The sequence below is a fragment of the Mus musculus genome, chromosome 3, assembly GCF_000001635.26.
Source record: "Mus musculus strain C57BL/6J chromosome 3, GRCm38.p6 C57BL/6J".
NCBI lineage: Eukaryota > Metazoa > Chordata > Mammalia > Rodentia > Muridae > Mus > Mus musculus.
This window is the reverse complement of record NC_000069.6, coordinates 84170850-84198620: the sequence shown is the minus strand read 5'-3', so window position 1 is coordinate 84198620 and position 27771 is coordinate 84170850. Positions and strand designations below refer to the sequence as shown.

The following is a 27771-nucleotide window of genomic DNA, read 5'->3' as shown; positions in this document are numbered from 1 at the left end:
GCTAGAGTTTCAGTCAGTTGTGCACAGCCTGACGTGGGCGCTAGGAACTGAACTCAGGTACCCTTTAAGAGCAATACATGCTCTTAACAGTGAGCCAGCTCTCCAGCCCTGAGACTTTGGTTAGTTTGAGGACGAGTCTTCCTAGTTAGCCAAGATTGTCCTTGAACTTACAATTCCCCACCTTCACCTCCCAAGTACTGGGACTATAGGCTGATGACATCATGCTAGGAGGCCTTGGAATGTTCTGGGAGAGGAATCTTACTAACCATTTCCTGCTCATTTTGTGTCCATTTCTTGCTGCTTTCAGGGTTCTCTTGTTTGTGTAATACATTGGTTATAAGGTACCTTGGCTCAGTTCTGTTTGAGTTGGCTACTTAGGGTTTATGCAGTTTTTCGGCTATGTTGATTCGTCTTTTTCAACAAAATTTGAGTTTTCAGCTCTAATTTCTTCAAACATTTTTAAAAAATACTTAATATTGTGTGTGTGTGTGTGTGTGTGTGTGTGTGTGTGTGTGTGTGTGTGTGCATCAGAGCTTGGGAGTGGAGGTCAGAGGACAACGCTGCAGAGTTGGCTCTCTGCTTTTACTGTGTAAGGCCTAGGGAAGAAACTCAGGGCACGGGCCGTCTTGTGCACTAAGCTGTCGTGCTGGCCCTCAGACATTACCTCTTTCTATTACATATTTGGCGCTAGGCTGTGTTCCTTTGTCTTTGTTCTTTTGTCTGTGAGGCTCCTCTGGTGGATTTTACAGTTTGGTTGTCATCCTTCCCAATGCTGGAGTTCTTCCCTTTGGTTCTTCCTTAAAATTTCTGTGTCTTTAATACTGTCTATTTGATGAGGGATCATCTCTTGATTGCTCTACTTGTTTAGTTTTGAAAGTATGTATACAGTTTCTTTTAGTTCTGGGACCATATGTAGGAGTTAACTTAAGCTCTAGTAAGTCTAATCTGTATTCACTAAGAAACAGTTATTATTAATTTATTTTGGAGTAGACCATCTTCTCTTTTAAAAAACTGGGATTTTATTATTTTTCTTTGGTGTGTGTGGGTATTTTGCCTATGGGGTTGTGTATGAGTATATGTCAGTATATCATTTGTATACAGAGCCCACGGATATTGGAAGAGGTTTTTGGATACCCCGAGACTGAAGTTTGTCTTAGTTAGGGTTTCATTGCTGTGAAGAGACACCATGACCACAGTGACTCTTATAAACAAAAACATTTAATTAGGGCTGGCTTACAGTTTCAGAGGTACAATTCATAATTATCATGGTGGGAAGCATGGCAGCCTGTAGGCAGACATGGTGCTGGAGAAAAAGCTGAGAGTTCTATACCTACATCTGCAGGCACCTGAAGGAAACTGTGTCCCACACTGGGCAGAGCTTGAACATATATGACTTCAAAACTTGCCCCCACAGTGACACACTTCCTGTAAAACGCCACACCTACTCTAGCAAGGCCACAACTCCTAATGTACTACTCCATATGGACAAGCATTCAAATACATGAGTCTATGGGGTCATTCCTATTCAAACCACCACGTAGACGGTTGTGCTATGCCATGTGAATACTGAGAATTGAACCTGTGTCCTCTGGAAGGACAGGCAGCTCTTATAACACTGAACATCTCCAGCCCCAGCTTCTATTTTTTTTATATATATAACTTTTTTCCCCACTGGAAATCAAGGCATTTAAAATATTGTGCTGAAGGTTGGACATGATGGCATATACCTTCAATTACAACTATGTGAGAGGCTATCTCAGGGAGATGGTTTGAGGAGAGCCTGTGCTACATAGTGAAATTCTATGTTTAAAAAGAAAAGTAAATGAGAGAAAGGTAATTTTGTTGCAACTCATAGTTTCTCTCCATTATTCATTCTCTCTTTCTCTCTCTCTCTGGCTTTTTCTTTTTACTTAGTGACTTTTCTGGGCCAATTTTGTAAAGGCTGTAATTTTTGTCACGTGTGACCACTGAAACTATGTTCCATTAGGTTAGCTTAGTCATCAGCTAGTGATACGACAGAGATCTTCTTATTCAGTAAATCCATTTTCCTGCCACCAACTGTTGAAAACATAAATTAAGAAGAGGGGCTGGAGAGACAGATGGCTCAATGGTTGGAGCACTGGTTGCTTTTGCCAAGGATCCGGGTTCAGGCATGCAAATGACAGCTTTGAATCATCTGCAAATCTAGTTCCAGAGGATGTGGCATCCTCTTCTGCAAGGCCCTGGCAAAATGCTCACACACATAAAGCGAAATGAACAGGTTAAGAGGGCTGGCAACCCAAGAGTGATGGGCTCTGCTCTTGATGAGATTTCAGATTGTCAGTGTCCATGTCTTACTTCAGGCTTTTCTCTTCATAAAACTTTCTCCCCACATCAGCTCACGCCTCAGACTGCCAAGGGCAATCGAACTCAGGCCAGCAAGTACCAGTAAGATGGCACCGTGTTTGAGATCTCTGACGACAGCACAGACTCAAACTTCTAACTAAGCGTTGCCTTGCCTAACCCATTCTACACGGAGGCAGCCTCGGTTGACAGTGGAAATGTGCCAGTGGGTTGGCTGAGCACTGTTAGTGTGTCACACTCTCCAGCCCAGATACTCGCATTAGTCCCCACACCCTGCAGAACCTGAGGGAGGAAGCCTTCACATTCCATTCCTGACTCCTCCACACGGTGATTTCCTGCACTGGTGGGATTTCCTGAGTATTTATTATGAAGGTGAAATATTTGTTATGTATGATCCATAAATGAAAAGTTCTGGTACCATGAACCACCTGCTGAAGGCAAGAAGTGAAAAGAGCCTCAGCCCTCACAGGGTAGTGCCCCAAGGACCACTGGGAGGATCTTCAGCCCTTCCAAAATCGTTCTCCATGGATTCTGGGGAAGACATTTTTTTAAAAAAAAAGTTTACAGAATTTATTGGAATTTTTTAAAAATAATTCCTTTCACCAGCTCTTTGAAAGGCAAGAGTCCTTTTAAATTACTGATTTTTTTAAATAAATAAAACATTTGTGATACACGGCTCATATATTGTCACCTAATATTTGCATTTCCAAAAGTAATTTCTAGAAACTTTACGGTAGAAAATTTAGCAGAACATTGCATTAGTTTTAGGTCCTCCTGTTTCCTGACTGGTGGAAGCAAAGAATATGTTAAAGAACTATAAACAATCTGAAGTGCAGCTCCAACCAGAGAAAGGAAGATCGACTGAGAGGACCCCTTAGCTCACACCTTATCTAGTAGTTTCTGCGTGGTGAACTGGACTGAATCACATGTATTTTAAATAAAAAGCAAACATTCAGTCTTCCCTTGGAAGGTTCAAATTTCCTTTTGAGTTTGCTATTAACATACAATTTAGTAGAGCTCGAGGAGATATTTTGAACAGGAGATGGACGGAGAAAACTTTGGGCTACAATGATACTCAGTGGTTCAACATCTGCCTACCATACACAAAGCCCTGGGTTCGAGCCCCATCCCTGCTCCTAAAAAAGGGGGGTGGGAGAGAAAGAAAGGAAATTTCCAATTTATGGTCCAAGCCTAACAGATCTTCCTATGTGACAAAGCTTTTAAAAATGAATTGATCCCGATCTCCAAAAAACAAGGGTGGCATTTCCAATTTATGGCCCAGGTGTAGTCGGTCCTCAAAGGTCATTTTATATGACAAAAAATTAAAATGAAATACACATTCCTGTAATTTACTATGGTTCTGCATCAAAGTACAATGGTGCATGAAGTCTGAGATTATTGTGGAAATGTTTTGAAGGACTTTTATCTGAACCTGGGTCACTCAGAAAGATTGTTTCCAAAATACAACCAGCTCCAGAAAATACTATCGCAAACAGTGAGAGGAATAAGGAAGGAGTCCTTTGGGTTGTCATGACACGAAACTCTAGAACCATAAGTAAGGACATCCTGTGATTCCACAACCCCAGACCCCGAAGTGTTGAGTACTTGTCAGGACCTTGTTGGTTTCAGTGGCACTGTGAAAAACCCATCATTGGTCAAGCTGGGTCAGGATGCACGCCCTTTTTGGTATGTGCATGACTGAAAACGCCACATAAAGCTCTCCCTCAAAAGTCTTATGAGAATTCAAAACAGGCTTTGTGTTACATTGTTACTAAGTGTCCATCCTTAGTAGGATAAGTGGCTTAATTTCACATTAAGGACAACCAGATGATGTCATTGTCATCACCACAGCAGCTACTAACTGGGAACTATTCTGAGCTGGTACCGAGCATCCTCAAGTTCTTGTGTGTATTAATTCAGTCTGCACAGCAGCCCAGTGGAGCCTGTTACTGTCATGGATACTACCATCCTTCTCTGCTTGACAGAGGTGGAAGTTGAGACTCAGTAGAGTTAGGTCATTTGCCTATGGCCATTCAGGTAAATGTGAGATGGAGCCAGGATGAGAACAGCGGAGTGCATCTTTGTTCAAGCAGTGGCAGTTTTAAATGAAGTTCAGGAGAGCCCCACCCCCACCCCCACCCCCTTGTCCACAGACCTGGGGCGGGGGTGGGGTGGAGATCCACAAGGTGAATACTGCAGTCTTAGCACAACAATAGAAAGGCAGCGTTTGTTTCCACTCTCCCAAGTGTATGCAGTGGAGCATTCCAGGGTCTGTCTGATACATTCTATCATGACAGGATGAATGCAGAAGCAGCGAGGAGAATCCAGCTGCCTTCTGTCCAGTGGAACACTGCAGAGATGCATTGAGATGGAGAGCAATGCCAAGTTCCAACATTTTCATCTTAAGTAACAAATCACATTACTCACCACTCGTATTTAAGTGGCTTCACAATTACTTTTTCATTACATTACATTAATAATGTTTTGTTTCATTTTTAATATGACAAATATCTATAGAAAGCATCCACATATGCAAAAGTACTTTTTTTTGAGACAGGGTCTCACTGTGTAGCTGTGACTGCCTTGAAACTTGCTATGTAGACCGGGTCGGCCAGGCACTTACTAAACTCCATCTTCCTTTGCCTCCTGGGACTAACGACTTCCCCCACCATGCCTGGCTCAGAGAGCCCTTTTGAAGTTCTCAGCACTTTTTAAAAGAGCTTAGAGAGGTTCAGAGACCAAAGTGCTTGAGAGCCATAGCAGTGGCTTTTGGTGTCGCATGCACCTGTTTGAGGCCTGCCATATCAACATTTGGGCACTGTAACCACAGCAGCTTTAGTGACCGGGTGTGATGGGAGAATGCATATGTGCTTCCTGCAGGGTAAGCTCTCTGTGTTACCCACAGGTGATGGAATTTTACTGCCAGTCCTGTGAGACCGCCATGTGTCGGGAGTGCACGGAGGGGGAGCACGCGGAGCACCCCACAGTCCCGCTGAAGGATGTGGTGGAGCAGCACAAGGCCTCGCTCCAGGTCCAGCTGGACGCAGTCAACAAAAGGTACCGTGCCCCTCCAGACTCCCCATCCCATGGGAGGCCTGGCCTGACATCCAGCGTCTCTGAGATGGTAGCTACGGTCATGCTAGCCTGTATGCATAACTAAATCCTATGTTCTTCTTGATCATGTGATCCCAGAAATTCCTGCCTGAAATCAGAGCTGCTGACATACTTCTCTGCCTGTGGTGGTAGCTGGGACAGCTACTCTCAGCCTGAGCCCTGCACAATGGTGCTGAGCAGCGGTTGCTCAAATTTCCTCCTCTGTTTGTCTTGAGGGTTGGTTTTTGTTTTTTCCCCTTTTGGTATGGACACAAATGAATATAGTAGTCATGTCCTATATGAGAGAAACTAAAAAGGAGGTTAACAACCTGCTGTAAAACAAAATAGCCAATAGTCCTACTGTCAACAGTCCTAGGGAGAAAAGCATAGTTGTTCAATGTTACCTGAAGGAACTTGAAAACTTACAAGAGTTCTCCAGGTACTCTGAATTCTTCAAAGTTTATGTTGTTGGAAGAAAAAAAAAAAGATATAGCTAGACACTTAGAATATAGCGGTTCTCTACCATGGGCAATTCTGTACACACACACACACATTTGGTGATACCTAAACCCATTTTAGGTGTCTTAGCAACAGTGTAGGAATATGCTATAGATGTGGAGTAGAGGAGGGAACTCTGTTAAGCATCCTATATGCACAGGGCATCCTCTGCTACAAGGACTATCTGGCCATAACCGTTCCGCCAAGACCTTTGCACCATCAATAGTTAACCCAGATGGTTGAAGGGAGATTTAAATAGAGGTGACCCTGAAGGACTCACTTGTTCCTTCATGTTTCCTTTTAAAGGTGATGCAAGCAGCATAGTAAAAAGCGCTTGCATTTAGAGACTGAAGGTATAGGCAGGCTTTGGAGTATTCCTAGGTAGAAGTTAAATAATGACCACTAACAACTCTCCTGTCTCTCAGACTCCCAGAAATAGATTCTGCTCTTCAGTTCATCTCAGAAATCATCCATCAGTTAACCAACCAAAAGGCCAGCATTGTGGATGACATCCACTCCACCTTTGATGAGCTGCAGAAGACTTTAAATGTTCGCAAGAGCGTGCTGCTCATGGAGTTGGAGGTCAACTATGGTCTCAAACACAAAGTAAGGCTCTGCAGTCCTGCAGGCTTCTTGGGGGGGGGGGGAGTGGGGGTGACTGCACTCCCAGCGCCTGCTTACTGCGTTCTAACAGTGGCGGTAGCAGGAATGGACCTACACCACTGTACTTCCTGGGGACCAACAGTGCCCTTTACATTTAGTAGATATTCAACCAAACTCGGATTCCGTGAACTTTCTGTCGCAACTTATAGTTCTCCCTAAGGAGAGGTTGCATATAGAAATGCTTTCAGGGCTTAAGGTCGCCTGGAATGTTTTCCTTCCTTAATTATAGGGTGGAGGAGCCTCTTCACTGCTCTCTCTCTCACCCACACCAACCTGTTCCTCAACTTCAAAGCGAACCTGACTGCCGCCTTTGTTTGGCTCTGCAAGTCTGTTCACCAAGCCAGGGTGGAGAGCTTCGGGTATTCAGGTGTAGAGACTTCTCAAATGGTTGGGTTTTGTTCCCTGAGGTCGTGACTGGCAGCTCTAAACGCTAGGGAAAGGCCACTGGGTAATGACTAATTCGCATCAAGCAGACAATTTGTTTGCTGTTGGTAGCGTCCTTTCTTCTCTTAGCCCCAGGTAAACAGATGACCTAAGAAATGCACGTGTGGGTGAGAGGCAGGGTGAGGCGGAAGGGAAATCTCCAGATGATACTGGAAATGCAACTTAGCGTTCTGCATGGGTTCACTGGGTTAAATGGAATGCAGATGGTTCCGAGCCACCTGAGTGGGCGGGCGTAGAGGTTGGTTCTTTTGGGAGGAGGGCTCTGCCCCAGCTCCTAGCCAAGTGTCCTGCAGGCTGCACGGTGTCCTGTAGGAAGCGCTCGTTGCCTCTGTGTCCCCGGCAGGTGCTGCAGTCGCAGCTGGATACCCTGCTCCAAGGCCAGGAAAGCATTAAGAGCTGCAGCAACTTCACGGCTCAGGCCCTCAACCATGGCACGGAGACGGAGGTGCTGCTGGTGAAGAAGCAGATGAGCGAGAAGCTGAACGAACTGGCGGACCAGGACTTCCCACTGCACCCGCGCGAGAACGACCAGCTGGATTTTATCGTGGAAACGGAGGGACTGAAGAAGTCTATCCACAACCTGGGGACCATCCTCACCACTAACGCGGTCGCCTCTGAGACGGTGGCCACGGGGGAGGGGCTGCGGCAGACCATCATCGGGCAGCCCATGTCCGTTACTATAACCACCAAGGACAAAGACGGAGAGCTGTGCAAGACAGGCAACGCATACCTCACCGCTGAGCTCAGCACCCCGGACGGCAGCGTGGCCGACGGAGAGATCCTGGACAACAAGAACGGCACCTACGAGTTCTTGTATACTGTGCAGAAGGAGGGGGACTTCACCCTGTCCCTCAGGCTCTACGACCAGCATATCCGAGGCAGCCCGTTTAAGCTCAAGGTCATCCGCTCTGCCGACGTGTCCCCCACCACCGAGGGCGTGAAGCGACGAGTCAAGTCCCCGGGGAGCGGGCACGTCAAGCAGAAGGCTGTGAAGAGACCTGCCAGCATGTACAGCACCGGCAAGCGAAAAGAGAACCCCATCGAGGACGACCTGATCTTCCGAGTCGGTAAGGAGTGGGCGCTGTCCCCTGACTCGGTGGCTAAGGGGCTACCTGGCAAGCGCTCCTGCCAATCGGAATCCTGCATTTACGAGCAGGTGGGGAGCTTCTGGTTATTTTGTTGGGCTAGTTTCTGTAGGCTCTTCCCAAATGTTTCTTCTTCCGTTTCCTCCTTTCTTTCCTCCTCCCCTCCCCCCTTTTCCTGATAAATGCAGCCAGTGAGAAGCTGAAACAAGAAGGGGGGGGGGCAGGGGCGGGAGAAAAACCAACAGTACAACGACAATTTTTTAAAAAAGATTCTCACTTTGGTGGGTGTGTCTTTGGAGGACTCCTGTCTAACCCAAATGCAAAGAGCCTTGCGTCTGGCAAATTCTTGTATTTCTGTGAAATCTGTGGGGCTTGGGCGGTGGCAGTCCCACAAACGGAATTCAGATACCTCTCTGCCTCCACTCCTGCAAGGAGTGGGAGATCTGTGGGGGTCAGTCCACAGGGCAAGCTGTGTGGTCAGCCAGCTGTGCAGAGCTGGAAAACAGTGCCTAAGACCTCTGGGTGGAGAAGGAAATGGGTTTGGGCGGGGCTGGGGATGAAGCCCAGAGGTGTAGCCTGGGCTCAGAGACCGGAATGTGGTTGCCCCTCCCTCTGATTTATTACCTGGCGCTTTTTACCTATGTTTGTTTTCACTGCTTGGCTTCCCAAGAGGAAGCGACCTAAAAGTAAACCAAAAAAAAAAAAAAAAAAAAAAAAAAAAAAAAAAAAAAAAAGGGCATTCAGACATTCTTAAGGAAAAGCAAAGCTTGCATTTTGTTTCAGAAAGGACCTGCAGCCTGCCTCGTTCTCCTCGTTCTGTCTTTACCCGCAGCCTGCCTCCCCTACTCCCTCCTGTGTCTACATCACTGGGCCTGAGAGTGCTACTGCACAGTTTGTTAACTGACACACCTAGAAAGGAAATAGACTTTTCTACCACAGAACTTCAGAAACTAGGAATCTGCAGAACTGCATGTGCGCTCGGGGAGGGAAGGAGTAGGAGACCATGCTGGCCATCTTTTCTCACCATCTATTCTCCTCAGACTGCCTGGGGCAACTCCGGCTCCTTGGCTCCTTGGAACATTGTGAGCCGAGTTGCCCTGTTAGTTCTCAAGGCTGAATCCCGGTAAAGACTGTGGAATGACACGTTAACTTGTCCATTCGGAGCATGACTTTCTTGGTCACCTGTGTAGAATGATTCCAGGGGACAAGCTAGGACAGACGCAGGACTGGATCCTGCTGGTCACCTGTGTAGAATGGTTCCAGGGGACAAGTTCAGACAGACGCAGGACGGATCCTGCTGCTCCAGGTCTTCCATTTGAGCCTTGGGCCTAGCGTTCTGCTTCCTTCAGCCTCAGCTTCCATGTCCATAAAATGCAAAGTTGTCCTTTAGATTCTTCCATGTTGTCACAATGATAGGGTCCCGAGAATCAATTTCATTTTGGGGGGAATCCTAGTAGTAGTCATGAACTATATGTTAGTACCATTTTTAATTATGTGAGGAGCCTTCCTACTGTTTACATAATGGCTACAAGTGTACCTTCACCTCAGCAATGATGAGGCTCCCTTTATTCACATCCCTGTCAACATTTATCTTGTCTTTTTGATGGTTGGTTGGTTTGAATTGGCATTCTCCTGGTTGTTAGTAATGTTGACCTCTTTTATTATTATTGGCCACCTGTATGTCTTTTAAGAAATGTCTATTTAGATCATTTGCCCATGTTTAAATCACATTTAAATTTATTATTATTATTACTATTATTGGGGTACAAGTGCCTCAGCATGTATGTGGGGGTCGGAGGACAACTTCAGGGTTGGCTCTCTCCTTCCTCTCTAAGAGCTCTGACCACCAAACAGACCACTAAATCAGTCTTTACCTGCTGTGCACCTCATTGGCCCCAGGTTGTCTTCTCACCATTGATTGGTTGGAGCCTGAGCCCAGCCGCACTGCTGTACCAATATAATTCCAGCATTTGAGATCTGAGGCAGAAGGAGCTCAGGCTCAAGGTTACAAAAGCAATGATTCTTCTTAATTTCTTTTTATGAGTACCACAACTTGGCAACAAAAGCAAAAACATTAAGCTAAGAAATTTCTGTTTAATAAACAAAACTATCACACGAGTGAAGAGACTAATAAAAAAACAACAAAAAAAAGTTTATGAAATTATTTTAGCTCCTTATGCATCTTGGATATCAATGCTTTAGTAGCTGCATGGCTGGCGTGGATTTTCTTCCCTTCTGTTTGGCTTTGTCAAGGGTGCTGTTAGGCTCAGACCTAAAAGCCATTGCTCACACCAGTGTAATGAGTTCCTCTCCCGTGCTTCCTCCTGCAGGGTTTGCAGCTTCAGGTCCTAGGCTTCCAGGCTTTAATCCAGTGTGGATTGCCCTTTGTCTTTGATATGAGGTCAGCCTCTAGTAATCTTCATGTCAACATCTGGATTTCCCAACACCATTTATTGTAGAGACTCTCCTGTCCCCATTGTCTCCCTCCTCTTTGTCACAGATCAATTAACCATAAACGTGTGGCTTTATTTCTGGGTATTCTTATTCTCTTTGTGGTCTGTTGAGTTTTTGTCTGTTTCTGAGACAATCTCACTATGCACACTTTGTAGCCCAGACTCCCCTTAAATTCTATATTCCCTGCCTTGGACTGCCAAATGCTGGAATTACAGGTGCCATCATGATCTCCGGGTCTTGTATTCCACTAATGTGTGTCCTTTTTATGCTGTTTTTGTCAGGAATAGCTTTGAAGCAGATGTTGAAATCAGAGAATATAATGTCTCTAGCTTTGCTCTTTTCCCTCAGAATTGCTTTAGCTTTTTTGGAGGTTTCTGTGGTTAGACATGAATTTTAGCATTGCTTTTTCTACTTCTTTGAAAAAAAATGTCATTGGGATTTTGGTGAGCATTGCATTGAATTTGTAGATTACTTTAAGTAGTATGGACATCTTTCTACTATGTACTCTTCCAATCCGTGAACACAGACTATTTTCCACTTATTAATGGCTCCTTAAGTTCATTTCATAAATGTTTCATGGTGTTCATTATTCAGATCTTTTAAACTATTGGCTTAAAATATCCCTAAGACTTTTGTTGTTGTTGTCTTAATTCTTTAACTTCATGTCCTAATCCAGACTCTAGTAAAAGTCAGCATTCATGATACAATAACGAAGCTCAAAAAATGTTTTTTGAGCACCTGACCCCAACAGGCATGTGCTAGATAATGGATATATTATAGAGATGACAGAGGTATGATCTCCTTCCTAGAAGAGCTTATAGGCTTGTATGGCAGATAGATGAGCAACTTGGTCAACTACTGAGGGAGAGTGATGAAAAGCCACAATAATAAGGACGTTAAGCCAGAACTTAATAGGACTTCCTCAAGTCAACAGATGCAATTAGCAGGCAGAGAGATCTGAAAGCAAAGGACAGGTGAAGAGAGATGACTGGATGGCCTCATGTCATGCACATGTCGTGCTGACTGAGTAAAGGTCTGAAGAATAAAAAGTGATGTGATTGGACACATCGGGTGGGAGCCCACTGCTGCTCAAACACCCTCTGCATCCTCACACTTGACCACCCCGAAGCCTGAATCCACAGCGATTACTATTGTTATTTATGCTGAGGTCTCACCACCCAGTAAGACTGTAAATTCCTTCAGGTCAAGAGTGATGTCAATGCCATGGTACCATTTGTCATCCCCAGCCATACTCAGATGGTGCAGCATCAAGTCATGAGCTACAGAATTTAAGTATCCTCTTTTGGGCCAGTGAGGTGGCTCAGTGGGTAAAGGCATGTATTCCCCCTTTCTGATGGCCTGTGTTTAATCCCTGGAACATAACTTTAATCATGAACCTTAAGGAAATGTTAAAATTTAAACGTGCAAACAATTAAAATGATAACATTTAAAGGTGCATGCTAAAAGTTAAAGCTGGGTGTGGCGGCACACGCCTTTAATTCCAGAACTCTGGAGGCAAAGGCAGGCAGAGATCTCGGAGTTCAAAGCCAGCCTGGTCTACATAGTGAGTTTCAGGACAGCCAGGGCTACATGGTGAGAAAATGTCCTGAACCCTGCACCTACCCCCCATAAAAGAACCAACCAAACACACACAAATTAAAGGAATTCTAGATGACGATTGGAATCAGGGGAAGGGTGTAGACATTTTCTGAGATAGCCACTGTGCTGTGTGTCATCTTACTGAAGATCTGTAGTGGATATAATACAGTTCTGATTATTCTGCTGATAATATACCTGTTGCTATATATAATGTTAGGTGTGCTGGAGACAGCTACTGCTAGCTTATTCAATGGCACCATGATATTAACTTGAAATCAGTAAGAATTATTTAAACTTTGGAAGTAAGTAAATACCACAGATCAGAGCTCCCTCTCCCAAACCCCCCAGCCCTACTCCTAATGACATACCATCATGGCAACGTGCAATTATCCTTACCACGGAAGGAATATAGACTTAAAGAACTGAACGCTACAACTTTTAATCACCCCTTAACTTCTGTGGTTTTCCAAAGTTGATGGTGTGGTATCTCCCATGCCTGACAATTTAATTGAATGCCCACTGCAAGTGAATTACAGTGTCTCTCAAAGATTGCATTGGACAATCATTCTGAATGGGTTGAGAGAAGCAACTCAGAGCTCTTGCTGGTGACAGTTCCTGGCCATGCAGAAATTCCTTTCTGGGTTTGCTGACTAGGAGTTGTGAGCTGGTTTAGTCATCAATGGAGAGCATCACTGAACAAAGGGGAAATAGAAGACGTGGGAGGGAGGGAAAGGATCACAGTTGAATTGTTTCAAAATACGTAATCTATTCCCCATACCTAAATGAGTTAGTAGGAAATTGGATGAAGTACTCATCTGTACTCTAGAAAATGTCATTTTAAATGGTTGTGTGGGGCTGGAGAGGCAGTCTAACCCAGAATACTCTTCAGACACTGGGATTAATTCACCAGCACGTAGAAGAGAAAATGTGTATAGGATAGGATAGGATAGGATAGGATAGGATAGGATAGGATAGGATAGGATAGACTAGAATAGAATCAATACAATATAATACAATACAATACAATACAATACAATACAATACAATACAATACAATACAATACAATACAATACAATACAATACAATACAATAGACTTCATGTTGCATGTGCTCCAAAGTTCATAGAAACAAACTGCCTCACCTCTGTAAATTACCTTTTTCCTTAAATTCTGAGATGAGGGAGGTCATGTTGAATAAGTCCTTGAGAATCCTATCCTTGGGAACTCTCCCTGCACTTCAAGTGGAAGTAGATACAGTTTATAGTCGCTGTGGTATTAAGCACTAGGCACTGACTGTGTGTGCTAATCAGGTTTCTCTTCCTATTTTTTTTAAACAAACCTTTGAGATATTAACTAAAACAGAGAAAAGATTTATTTTGGCTCACTGTTTTGGAGACTCTAGTAAACGGCTGGTTGGTTCCATTGCTTTGGGGCCTGCGGTATGGCAGCACCCTGTGTTGTGGAGGACATGAAGTGACTGTCTCACTTCATGGTGACTTAGGGAGCAAAGTCAGGAAGAGTAGGGCTGAAGTCCCCATATCTTTGTCAAGATGTGCCACTAATGAATTAACTTCCTTCCACGATACCTTTCTTAGTGAGGTGAAGGTTTGTATTCCTGCACAAAGTATCATGACCAAGAAGCAAGTTGGGGAGGAAAGGATTTATTCAGCTTACACTTCCACATTGCTGTTCATCACCAAAGGAGGTCAGGACAGGAACTCACACAGGGCAGGAACATGATGCAGAGGCCATGGAGGGGTGCTGCTTACTGGCTTGCTTCCCCTGGATTGCCCAGCCTGCTTTATCATAGAACCCAGGACTACCAGCCCAGGGATGACAAAACCCACAATGGGTCCTCCCACCTTTGATCACTAATTGAGAAAATGTCTTACAGCTGAATCTCATGGAGGCATTTCCTCAAGGGAGGCTCCTTTCTCTGTGGTAACTCCAGCGTGTGTCAAGTTGACACACAAAACCAGCCAGTACAACACCCAACATCTTAAAGGTACAAACACCCCCAGAAGTGCTGTAGGCTGAGGACCAAGCCTTCAATACAAGGGCCTTTGGGTGACATTCTACCTCCCAACTTGAGCTCTGTGCCATAAAGTGTGGCAAGGGAACAGGGCAGATGTTACAGATGTTACAAACGTTACTCATGCAGGGAGCTTATGGTGTAGGTAGGGATACAGTTAAACAGTTAAAGTTAGTGTGATTGACAGGAGTGGACTTTAAGGATTTTAAGAGGCAGTGTGATCCAAGTGAGCCCAAAGAAAGCTGCCAAGTTAAAGTCTAAAACATAATGGAGCTGGAGAGATGGCAGCTGTTGCAGAGGACTGGAGTTATGTTCCCAGTACTCATGGCTCAGAACTGCTTGTAATTCCGGCTTCAGGGACCTCTTTTGGCCTCCGTGGCACTTGCACTCTTGTGTGGGTCTCCCCGCTCTTGTGGATCATCGGCCTATTTGGTCCACGAGGGCAGTGGGAACAGGGAACTTGGGAGCCCTGTGAGTATGTATGGTGAATGACCACACTGAGACTGCTTGTCAGTTGGAAGGGCGACTCTACTTAGGGTGATTGAAGGCTATAAAGATGATGATGATGACAATAATGATGACAAAGATGATGACTATTATTTTTAGACAGGGGCCTCATTGTGTAGTCCTGAAGGTCCTTTTTTTTAAAAAAAAAATATTTATTTTATGTATATGAGTACACTGTAGCTATTTTAAGACACACCAGATGAAGGCATTGGATCCCATTACAGATGGTTGTGAGCCACCATGTGGTTGCTGGGAACTGAACTTAGGACCTCTGGAAGAGCAGTCAGTGCTCTTAACCACTGAGTAATCTCTCCAGCCTGCCCTGACAGTCCTTAAACTTACTGTAGACCAGTTTGGCCTGGAACTCAAAGATGCGACACATGTGTCTGCCTCTTGAGTGATGTGATTAAGGAGTATAACACTGGAACTGGAAAAAAAGAAAAGAAAAGAAAAAAGGTGTGTATATATTGAAAAAATGCAATTTTGTTCTTTCTCCTGTCTCTAATATGACTAGTGCTTTGTTCTTTCTCCTGTCTCTAATGTGATCAGCTTCAGTCTCCTCAACTGCACAATGGACATGATATTCATCCTGATGGCTCGTGAGAGAGAATTTATAAGTGCTGCGCATATTGCTGAACATTTCACTTTCTCACGATGCAACATGCAACGCGAGTTAGAATTTTCCGCCAGTCCTTACTGACTCACCCGTGCACTCGCTTACCGAGTGCTCATTAAGCACCTGCCTGGATCATCATCCTGCACTAGAGATGTGCTCGCCTCAGTCATATCTGGGTAGATTCTTTCACTCAAAGCTCCTTGTATACTAAGTTGGGGAGGGCAGTCAGAGGAGATACACATTGTTGGTCTTCTGGATTCAGCTTTGGGGTTCACCTCCTGGACATTTGGAAGTTGTCATGGGGAGTAGGGTTCAGAAGCTGTGGGTTTGAAAATTCCTCTTGTGATTCATAGGCTAGTTTACCATCTGAGAAAAAAATGGTGTAATTATCTTTCCTTTCCTTTCCTTTCCTTTCCTTTCCTTTCCTTTCCTTTCCTTTCCTTTCCTTTCCTTTCCTTTCCTTTCCTTTTCTTTCCTTTCCTTTCTTCTTTCCCTTCCCTTCCCTTTTCCCTTCCTCCCCTCCCCTCCTCTCTCCCTCCCCTCCTCTCTCCCCTCCCCTCTCCCCTCCCTTCTCTCTCTCTCTCTCTCTCTCTCTCTTCCTTTCTGTCTTTTTCTGTTTTTCTTTTCTTTTCTTTTTTTTTTCTTTTTTTTCTTTTCAAGACAAGAGTTACTACTCTGTAACCCTGGCTATCCTGGAACTCCCTCTGTAGACCAGGCTGGCCTCCAACTCAGAGATTTGCCTGCCTGGGTCTTCTGAGTGCTGGGATTAAATGAGTGCACCTCCACTACCATTCTAATAGTTTAATTACCATTAGAAATTATTACTAATACTTATAGCTCCCTTAAATTCTGTCAATCAGTTAGTAGCCAACACAAGTAATTGTGAAATGGATCTTTTAGATGAAAATAGGAAGTGATTTGATAAGTACTGTTAATATATGTATTGTTTTACATAAGTGTTATGTAAGACTTTATCTTCATTACAACTTTTCAATATTCTGTGTACATATATATGCTTGCACGTGTGTGTATACAAGCTGTGTAGCTAAGGATTGAACCCGAGGTCTTGGACAAGCTAGGAAAGTGCTCTAAGGCCAAGACACATCTCCAGCCTCACCACTCACTTAGAATACTGTAGAGACAGGAGAGACTTGTCTGTAGACCAAATAGATTTCCTAAGGAGCTGGGAAGGTAAAGCTTGGGCCCAAATAACTTCCAACTTCTAGGATCCCTACTTCATTTTCATGATAAGCTGCCTTACAAACACTTGAACGGTCTATCCACATTGTCTCTATCCACATTGTCTTGCGGTGTTAAGCAGCATCTATTTCAATTGCCAGGAAAAAGTCATTAGCATCAATTGTCTTTCAAGATAAACGGATGCAAACAGGGTTCAGGAGAAAGAAACAGTGGGAATCTCTGACAAGACAAAAGGTGCTCCTAGGAATGAGGGCCTGGTCCAGTGCAGGCATGCACAAGGGGAGGTGTGGTCTTTAGCTCTTGAAAAGAGAGAGAGGGTTGGGAGAGGAGGAGGAGGTAGGTGGCGAAGGAGATTTCACTACTAATTGGCAGTTTGTTGTCTTTGGTGGTGTGTGTCTGTGGTGTGTGTGTGTGTGTGTGTGTGTGCGCGCGTGTGTGTTATTTGTGTCTGTGTGAGTGCAGGCGTTCATGTGAATGTCAGGGACAACTTTGGGAGACAGTTCTCTTTCCTCTATGGGGGATTTGGGACAGGAACTCAAGCTTGCAAGTACTTGAATGGTAAAGGTTTTTTGTTTTTTTGTTTTTTTACCTGCTGAGTGGCCTTGCTGAGCTATGCCTGTTTTATCTAGCCTGTTTTAAAACCGGGCAGTGTGGCTGACTGATGTCCCTCCCATCCTGAGGTCTTATTTACAAATGGGCCAACAGATAGAGGCTGATGGCACCTCGATGGCCAGATGCACAGCAGAACCTCTTTCAGCAGTGAGCTTTGTCCCACTGCTCTGGTGACCCAATGTTGGCAGCTTCCAAGAACGCCCTCATTCATTGCAAAAGCAAAGAACTTCCTGCCCTGGATTCTGATCGGATTAACGTAGAGTTTGACTGAATGTCTTCCTGCCCCAGTGCGGTTCTTTGCCATTTCTGCTGATGCTCAGACTCGTGGCCTTATTTCTGTATGGTACAAAAACATGTTGGTGTTTTGGGCGCCTCTATTTTCTTTCTTCCAGCACCAGCTGTATATTCTAGAAAGCAAATGGAATCTTTTTGCTAATACCATTTCTTTTTCTATATCCTGTTTCACACTGAGTTTTCTAGAGACACAATGGCCTTTGTCCTTAGCCAAAGGTTAAATGAAGAAGAACCACAGGCAATGTCTGTCCCTGCCTGTCCCTCAAGGACAGCAGATCAGTGTTCCTTTGCTCTCCTCAGGTGTCTCCCAGCTGCCTTTCCTCTGCTGTTTGTCAGCAGCCACCCTATGACTATCGGGACAGTGCCAGTTTCACAGATGCAAGGATCTGATAAGTTATTTCTTTGCCAGTGAAATGAGCCAATCCAAACCTGATTAAAGTATCTAAAGGCAGGTTTATTGGGAAGCCCACTCACAGGCACATTCACTGGTCCCAAGAAGGAGGCCAGGAAAATTGCCATGAGGAGGGAGACACAGGGGAAGGGGAAGAGAAAGAGAGAGAGCACTCTATGAGAGACAGAAGAGAGAAGAGAGACCTAAATGTCTGGATTATATAGGGAGGAGCTTCTGGGGGTGGGGCAGCCCAGCCTCTTGGCTGGAAAATTCAGGGTAGAGGGCGGGGTATGCACTGTAACAGAGACTGAGGGATGCTGGGGGAACCTGGAGGCCAGGTCCACATTGGTACGCTAAATATGCACCTTAGCTTTTGTCCTGGGGTCTGAAACACAACAAGATCTACATCACTGGGGTTTCTTTAAGGTCATTTCTTTGGTTTCTGTTCCAACCCCAGTTTTTATAAGGTTCTTGCTCTTTTAAAAAAAATGTATTTATTATTAGTGTGTGTGGTGACACATGCTATTGTGTGTGTGTAGGAAAACACGCATGTGAGTGCGTACATGCGTGTGTGCATGCGTGCATGCATTCTCTCTTTCACCTTTATGTGCTCGCAGGGGTTGAATCACAGTTGCCAGGCTGGTGGGATTGACCTGATGTTCTGCTGAGACATCTCAGCCATGGGCCCTAAGACTCTTGCTTTCAAGTTGGTCCTGCTACCTCCTTCTGATAATGTCATACTTTTGTTTATCATTTTTAAGTTTTATTTATTTATTTTCAGACAGGGACTATTTGTCCCAAGCCATTCCCCTTCTTCACCCCCCTCTCTGGTGTGATTGGATTACAGGTGTATTTTTGAAAAGCCAGGGGTTTTGGTTTTTTTATTTTCTTAGAAGCTCTGGCCTTACCACCTGTAAAAAAGATGTTTGTAAAATGAACAATGTAGAATCCTTTCTTTTCCTGGTCCTCAGTTTTGCTCTTCCTGTGTCCAGTTATTCAGACATCAGCAGTAGAGACCCCAAACAAACCACACTAGTGTATGCCTCTTTAAAGGGCCAGCCGCACCTTTCTCATCTCTATGACCAGATATCAACTCATCTTCTTTATCTTTTTATTTATTTTACTTGTCTTTTTATTTGTTGTGAGCCTGGCTCTCACAATTGTTGTCCAGGCTAGCTTTGAACCCTTGGGCTCAAGCAGCTTCCCTGGGCTCCATTTGGGTACCACAATGCCTTGCTTCCACACACTCATTTTGCATTCATGCCTCTTGCCATGATCCTGTGGACCAAGTGATACATTTAATGAGACAGGAGTTTCCTTCAAGATGCAGGACTGTCTCTTTGGGGATCTGAGGTTTTTCTCTCTCGTGCTTGGAGACATTCGACACAGAAGAACAAGTAAACCTGAGAGGGCCCTGACTTTGGAACAATGATGGTCAATGATCTGGTGGAGAGCAGCGAATCCAAAATGGACCCGCCCAGCGCAGCAGTTCTGTTGTTGATTTGTTCCCTTCAGCTGACATCTGGAGACTGCTAAAAACTATTACGTTGCTCTTTTAGCATAAATTAAATTATAATTTATTTTTCTCTTTAGGAAATACATTTTAAGCTTCTTTCTAGGTCATGCTTAGACAGTTTGCCTGTTTCCGTCCATTAATACTCAGAGTCCTATTGAAATAAGTTATCCAATTGTTTAAAAATAAAGATGTAGCTGTTACCATGCAGGTGCCACGCTTTTACTTCTCTGTTCCCCCTCTCTCTCCCTTTTCCTTGTAATCAGAGTGCAGAGTGCAGTGTTAAGTTTGACCTTAAGTACAGCGCTAGGGAGACTCAGGCAAGAGCTCAAGGCCAGTCAGACCACACATAGTAAGACTCTGTTAACACACGAGCGCGCACGCGCGCACACATACACACACACACACACACACACACACACACACAGCGCACACATACACACACACACACACAGCGCACACATACACACACACACACACACACACACACACACACGTGAGATATCAGAAATATAGAAGTCCAGAGCCTTAGAAAAGCATGCAGACATGGATCCAGCATGGGAGAACCATGTCTTTGGTTCATGACATCAGGGTGCCTTGTGTGCTCTGAAAGTCGGATGCCCAGACTTCCTTTGAGAGCTACAGAGTAAGAGTGAGATTTTGCCAAAACTTTTAAACACACCCCTCTCTTGTAGCTCAAAAGTTGGAATATTTTAATTATTTCTTTGTGAAAGCTGAATATATTTTAACTGTGTTAATATGCAGCTACAGATTGATTAGGGAAAAAAAATAACATTTGCCTAAGAATGATTTTTGCAAAGACTTTATTGGCCTGAAAGAGAAGGCCAGTAGTTCATGGATTAAGTCATAAGGGAAGCCACTATATCCCTAACCCCCCCATATACATCTCAATGCAGAGGCTGCACTGCTGTATCTCAGTAAACACCTACTGCGCATATACACAGCTATGCGTCCATCCCTACCATGGAAAAGAGAAAAGACAGTGTTTTTTCATGCTACTTACAGAAGCTTGGATAATGCTTTTGCTAATCTTATTCTCTATAACCTAATTTCTATGCTTTTCTCATTTACTCTTAGGTACCAAAGGAAGAAACAAAGGAGAATTTACAAACCTGCAGGGTGTGGCTGCATCTACAAGTGGAAAGATATTAATTGCAGATAGTAACAACCAGTGTGTGCAGGTATAGCCCTACATGTGTCCCTTTGACTGTATTGACTGGAGATAGGGTGTGTTTCTTTACTTTAGACTCAAGATAAATAGTATGGGGAAGGAACAAGATAAGTATGTAGACTCCTGTCGTGTGTGTGTGTGTGTGTGTGGTTGTGTGTGTGTTGGGGGAGACTTCTTAAGCAGCATTGCCAGATTCTGATCTGTAGTGCATTTCACAAATGCCTCTCCTCCCCCCGTGATTTCTGTGTTAGTTCAGGTTCTAATGGATGTACATTTGTTGTACAGATCTTTTCCAATGATGGACAGTTCAAAAGTCGTTTCGGCATCCGAGGACGATCACCCGGACAGCTCCAGCGGCCCACGGGGGTAGCGGTGCACCCCAGTGGGGACATCATCATTGCAGATTATGACAACAAGTGGGTTAGCATTTTCTCCAATGATGGGAAGTTTAAGGTAAGAGTGACTACAATTTGGCCACCAAGTAGTAGAAAAAGCAAGAAATATGACATTAAATTATATTTTTCTTGGTTTAAATCTAAGCCATTATTTTATAATTCTTCATATAGGGTCATCAATTTCAGTTTTATTAAACTGTGATAATTTTATAAACTTGTTCTCTCTCTCATACACATATGGACACATATAGGTACATATACATGTGTAAACATACCTATGCATATGCACACATACATGTATATACATATACACATACATGCATGCACATACATGCATATATAAGTGTCATTTATTTCATAAAGCTTGTTTGCTTCAAAAATCTCGCTTATCAGGAAACGATATTGATTGCCTTAATTTGAGTAAAAAAAAAAAAAAAAAAAAAAAAAAAAAAAAAAAAAACTCTTGCAAAGGGTTATAAAGAGGCAATTTGTTATTCCCAAGTTAATTTGCAGACTGTCACAAGGTTTTGTTACTTGCTCAGCCTGTGATGGGGTGGAAAGCCTGGGAGAAACAGCATTATAGTGCACATTTCCTACATTTAAAGCATACACAGGCATACTGAGGGAAAGGCCTGAGGCACAAGAGCTTTTAAATTGGTTGTAAATTATTTGCTATAACTTGGAAAGGCAACATTAATGAATGTCACATAGAACTAAGAAGGAAAAGAAAATGGAGGCCGGTTAGATAGGGACAAAGCCAGTTCACCTATACTCCGGGATTCTGTCAGGAGACAACGTTGAAGGCTTCAGTCCACAGCCACTTGGCCCTTGTGCTTTGGTTCTGTGGCAAAGGGAAGCACAGGGTAGAGGGAACCACTGAGCCCATGGCTTAGGAAAGCAGAGCAAGCAGGAAGTGAAGAGAGTCCCACAGCCTCCTTTAGGGCTGTGCCCCTGTGACCTCCCTTTCTTCCGCGGGACCCTACGGCCTCCCAGTGGCAGTGAGGACTAGGCCTTTGGCATCCGGGACTTTGTGTAGATTCAAGATCCAACCGTGACAGCTTCTGCTTCTTCCCAAGTTATCAGGGACGAGAGGAGCCCAGGGGATTCTCCTGTCAGGTCTTACCAAAGAGTCACCGTTACTCACAGGCCTATGAGGCACTGACTGGGTCAAAGGTCTTTTGGAAGACCACATGCACTATGATCATGCTGTTCTTCGCCCAGCCTACCGAAGGCTTCTGATTTATTCGACAACATGAATGTTAACTCAGATCGACTCCTGGAATCCTACTTCTGGGCTTTACTAACTTTTGGTCTTTGGGAAAATCCCATCATTTCTCTGAGTATTTAAAATTCGGTGTTTAAAAACATCTATCTCACAGGATTTGAGTACAAATTAAATGAAATTTATTTCTGAATTTTTACATGGGCCTCATCTAAGAAATGTTTTTCTCCATGCCTCTTGTGATCATTTGCATAACATAAAGTTTGTGTGAGCAGCTGAGACTTGGGCTTCATGGCTGAATGAAGGTGTTTAGTTGCCACCACATTACTTCCTTCTCTGAGGGTTTGGGGTGTGTTTTCCTAATTCATTCTGGAACCTTTCTCATTGATCGAAGGCACTGGAAGGCTTTAGGTTGTCATGGTTACCTCATGGTATTTACAAGATGGCATTTATGAGATGAGATGGGTTTTACATTTTTTTTTTTTTTTACTCTCAGATTAGAGCCCTTGCTTTATGTGAGGCAGTACCTTTTCAATCTAAGAAAATAAAGGGCTGTCTCCTTTAACAGTGTGATAGTGCATCTTTTTGTTCCGCTAGAACCTGACAGCTCCATATAACGGCCACAGGTACAGGAAGCTCTCATGTTCTGTATCTTCCAACACCCAACCGTGACAACTCTGGTAGGAACACGGAGAAAAACTGTTTGCTGTCCTCTAGAAGAACTCTAGTTTGGAGACAACCTGCTTATGCTTGTCTTAGACTTTGGCCAAAAAAAAAAAAAAAAAAAAAAAATTAGCCATCTGTACCTTTGGGAGCAAATACAACAGCAAGCAGCTTTTGCATATTGAGCAAGAGTTTGCTAGCTGAGAGAGAGAATGGCTCCCTGAATGACATATTTTACACTCATGACTTGATAGTTCCATACACATAATAAATACTTGGAAGAACTGAAATCCTAAAGTTGGGCTCTGTTGGTCACAAGTGCTGTAGACACTGTGGAGTGCAAAGACCTTGGAGCACTCCTGCCCCCCAGAGGATGGAGAAGGATATTGCCTGTTGCAGCAAGAACCTCGTTAGGATAGATGTTGGTTAGACCCCATTAAGGTAAAAAGAGCATATGAGAGCACTCGAGTACTGTAAAAAGTTCACCCAGGTGTGCAGGCTACAATTGAGTATCAGAAGATTGCTGCTTTGCTCTTTTAATGAGACAGTGAACGCAACAGTGCAGCTGACTTCTCTTTTACCCCAACATGGTCTTTTTTTATATATATATATAATTTCTGAAAGCTTTTAATTTATTCCCTCCCAAAAGAACAATTGTAATCAAAGGGGTTGAATGGTCAAGATTTTATTGTCTTCATAACAAAATCGGCTTAGAACTGGATCACTTGGCCCTTTCTCTTCTTGTCGCCTCCCAATTCAAAATGCTCGCATCTCTTCCTAGCCAGCATCCTCTTAGATCTGCAGTTGGGCTCTACGCTCTCTAGTCTCAGCACAATTTTCTTTGTAGTTTTAGCCTTTTTGCGGAAAATAGGCTTAGTCTGCCCACCATAGCCACTCTGTTTCCTGTCATAGCGCCGCTTTCCCTGGGCATACAAAGAGTCCTTGCCCTTCTTATACTGTGTCACCTTGTGGGATTGGTGCTTCCCACATTTCTTGCAGAATGTCTGGCGGGTCTTAGGCACGTTCACCATGTTCGCAGGAGCACTATCAGCTTGGAAAGAGAGATGCTAGAGCAGCAATGGAAGTTTATAGGAGATCCAACATGGTCTTTATACTTGCTCCTGACCATCTCAGATGTGTAGCATCTTTACTACCGTTTTTTATAGACATCTGGTGTGTAGTCGAGTAGTCATCCTCCCCTGCCTCCTTTTATGTCTTCCCTTTCATCTTCCCTCATGGCTTATATCTTCCAGACCAGCTGGGAACCTTTTGTAATCAGAAAAACATTAAAATTAAAAAAAAAAACCATATACATATGAAACACAAACATGGCGACCTTTATGGCTACTATTCTAAAATGTCTCAACGTTTCCCTCTTCAGCATGAAAGCTGTTTGTTGAGTTAAATGCTCTTGTTTAACTGTCTCCAACATATCTGAAATATGTTTCTTACTAGTCTAAGATAGTGGGGGTAACACGGTGAGGCCAAATGTGTGGCTTCTTATTTCACTTTGTAGAATTCAGTGCTTCTGAAGTGGACACAATAGTGGAGGGAGAAAGCAACATTGTTTTTCAGCTTTAAGTTGTGCTTGTAGATCTGCCCTAGCCGGCATCCGGGCATCCTGTAGTAGAACTAAGATAATCCTTTGGCTTCTGTTTTCATTCTAGATAATTATCCACTTGGTATCATATGGTTGAGTCATTCTGAGTAACTACTGATGTTTGTAACGTTAAGTAGTAGTGTATTAGGCGGTTAATGAGCGGAGCGCCAGCTCTCCTTTTGATCTCTCGTGATACCTTCCTTTTAGACTTGAAAGAGGTTAGCGATTTCCTTACATGCCATTATGTTAGAGCCTCTTTGATCCGTGGGCTTCATTGCAGCATCAGAATCAAACTTGCACAAGAGATTCCCTGGCCTAAGACAAGATGTTTCCCTTTCTATGTAATTGTGTCTCTCTGCTTGAAGGCAATCACACCTGAATCTCCGTCATTTGTAGACTTAAAAGAATAAAGAGTCACACAAGAAGTTCTACTTGGAGAAACTCCATCTGCATTAGGAAATGAAGAGTACATATGTGGGAGGTTGGAGAGATTGTCCAGTGGATGAAGCTTTTGTTGATTTTGTAGAGAAGCCAGCACCCACGTTTGTAGCTCACAACCATCTGTAATTCCAGTTCCAGGGGATTCGATGTCTTCTTCCGACCTCTAAGTTCACCAAGCACACACATGATACCCAGACATACACATAGGCAAAATACTCATGCACATAAAGTAATATAAATAACTCTAAAAAATTAAAATGTATATCTGTAGCTCACAGATTTCTATCTGCCAGTGCTAATATGGTAGGAGAGGGCTTCATAGCAGAATGTATGAAACGTAATTAGTGGGGATTAGTTTTTAATTTAAAAGCTCATACAAATAGGCTTTAAAAATACGTGAAAAGTATAAAATAAAAGGTAAACATTCCTTTTGCCACCACTGACGCTCCACTTCCTAGGCTACAGAGTCTGGTGTCTAGCGTTTCTTCCCGGAACTCCAGTTTGCCCAGGATTTTAGTGCTGAGTATGAAATGTAGTTTCCGGTGTGCTCAAAGCAAGTGACAGGCAGGAGCAAGATCTCTCTCTAGACCTTGTACTCTTTCATCAAGTGTCTGTTTAGAAGGGCACTGTGGTCCAAATTTGGTGGCAAATGCCTTAAAAATAAAGCTTTTATATAAATGTCTGTAGCAGATGCTGAATATGGTAGAGCCATTTTTCTGGGACAGAGATAACATTTCAGCCAATGTTTTCCTAAGACAACTAACTAGCTTCAGGTTGGTTTCTGGAATGCTTTGAACTTTGATGTATATTTCTGTACTTGCTTCTAACAGACAAAAATTGGATCAGGAAAACTGATGGGGCCCAAAGGAGTTTCTGTGGACCGCAATGGGCACATTATTGTGGTGGACAACAAGGCGTGCTGTGTGTTTATCTTCCAGCCCAACGGGAAAATAGTCACCAGGTTTGGTAGCCGAGGAAACGGGGACAGGCAGTTTGCAGGTACACTCGATGGTAATATGTGAACTCCCTTCTTTGTGCTTCTTCTGCTCACATTTGCATGATGTCTGAGCATGTTGAAGGTGCCCAGTCCCCCAGTGTGCGTGCCATCTTTAGGGGGCGTACGAGGGGTGGGGCCAGAGCAGGGGGCGTGCCAGGGGTGGAGCCAGAGCAGTAGGCGTGCTGGGGGTGGAGCCAGAGCAGAAGCGGCAATGAAGCAAGCAATGAAGACACTTCTCAGTTGTCCTGAGAAGGTTCAGTTGAAAGTGCGGCCTTTAAATGGTTTCTACCGATGGCTGCTCACACTGCAGACAATGGATTTTTAAATATTTGTATTCAGTGAAATAATACATCTTAAAATAAAATATTTACCAAAAACAAACAAACAAACAAACAACCCACAAGTGTTTGAAGATCAGTGAGCTGCAGTTTTTCCATGGCTGCAGTTTTCTTTCACAAGCCTCTGGATGGGGGCTGTTTTACCTTTGTAGGTTACTGTAAGAGGGCAGGAGTGTAAGTATTTGCTAAGAGCAGCAAAGACAGTCTTCTTTCTCTCTTTCTTTCTTTCTTTCTTTTTTTTTTTTTAACTTTGCATCTTGCAACTTTGCAATCACAAGCTTTTGTTGGTTGTGCACATCTGCAAGAAAAGGCTGAGCACAGTCCATTGATTTTTCTTTCCAAAGGATGCTTGGCACTATTTCAAGTTTAGCTGGCATCATTTTTCTTTGTGTTCATTCTCTCCTTCTTTGTCTGGCCCAGATTCTGAATAGTCACTCAATATTATAAAATGCAGGTTTTTTTCCCAGAAGAAAAGTTATATTTTAGAAGCTCTTTCCCAGAGCAGAGAATGCCAATAGTTTTCTTTTGATTATTAGAGCACTGCTTTACTTCCATACGTAGCAAAAGCGTGCTGCGGTCAGGGGTGGTGGGTATGGCTTACGGAGGGGCAGAGCGAGAAGAGTTGCTGGCGCTTCCTGCTCATCCTATTTTCTTAGGACTGCCACTTCTAAGGCTTGGTGGGGCGAGGTCAGAGCAGACAGCTGAGAAACGTGCTGGATCCAGTTTATCAGGAGCTAGAAGTCTGGCCAAGTGATGGTTCATGGACTGGGGCTCGGGTTCTCTGTCCTTCCTTAATTAGGTCGGTGTGTTAGCCTTGTCTTGTGCTGCAGCAACTGCTGTGCTTGTCATCGTGTTTGCTGTCGGAGCCCTCACGTGTTTCTCCTCCATTTTATTGCAGGTCCCCACTTTGCAGCTGTGAATAGCAATAATGAGATCATCATTACAGATTTCCATAATCACTCTGTCAAGGTACTGTTAGTACTCGGACTGTTGTTAACTCTGCACTCCTTGTACGGAGAAATTGTCTAGTTGTAAATAATGTACAGCACTGTACAGACACTCGGAACGGAATGGAGTAAACCTATGGGGATCTGGCTTCAGCTTAAACATGAACTTTTTTTTTTTGGTTTTTCGAGACAGGGTTTCTCTGTGTAGCCCTGGCTGTCCTGGAACTCACTCTGTAGACCAGGCTGGCCTCGAACACAGAAATTCACCTGCCTCTGCCTCCCAAGTGCTGGGATTAAAGGTGTGCGCCACCACGCCTGGCAAACATGAAGGTTTTAATATGGACTTACATACTTGGAGATAAAATATGATGGACATCAGTTTCTTAATTGGAAACTGAGATGATGAGAATGATTTAAAGATTTGTAAAACAGTTGCTTGGACATAGAGACAGAAGTGACAGAAGTGTGTATGTTTCTAGAAGGAGGAGGATTTCCTGAGGGCTGGGGGCTGCAACTCAATGATAGTCTTAGTTAGGATTTTACTGCTGTGAACAGACATCATAACCAAGGCAACTCTTATAAAAGAGAACATTTAATTGGGGCTGGCTTACAGGTTCAGAGGTTGAGTCCAT

At 43.8% G+C, this 27771-nt stretch overlaps 1 protein-coding gene and 1 pseudogene across 22 annotated transcripts in view; one reads left to right on the top strand and one right to left on the bottom strand.

The window, feature by feature from the left end:
- Trim2 (tripartite motif-containing 2) overlaps nt 1-27771 on the top strand; it is a 147914-nt gene that overhangs the window by 109732 nt on the left and 10411 nt on the right. For 10 of the 21 annotated variants that reach the window (XM_017319814.2, XM_017319813.2, XM_030252918.1 and 7 more), the window contains 7 exons: nt 5249-5400; nt 6360-6540; nt 7385-8108; nt 20443-20546; nt 20822-20989; nt 25688-25856; nt 27091-27161. In XM_017319814.2, coding sequence (XP_017175303.1) covers nt 5249-5400; nt 6360-6540; nt 7385-8108; nt 20443-20546; nt 20822-20989; nt 25688-25856; nt 27091-27161 — 1569 coding nt within the window. Of the gene's footprint in view, nt 1-5248; nt 5401-6359; nt 6541-6826; nt 8109-20442; nt 20547-20821; nt 20990-25687; nt 25869-27090; nt 27162-27771 lie in introns of those variants that run through there. The other 11 variants (XM_011240301.3, XM_011240298.3, XM_011240302.2 and 8 more) reach the window with 3 other exon arrangements.
- Gm6525 (predicted pseudogene 6525) lies at nt 23428-23983 on the bottom strand (annotated as a pseudogene). The gene has a single exon (NR_036654.1). The product of NR_036654.1 is annotated as a predicted pseudogene 6525 (transcript).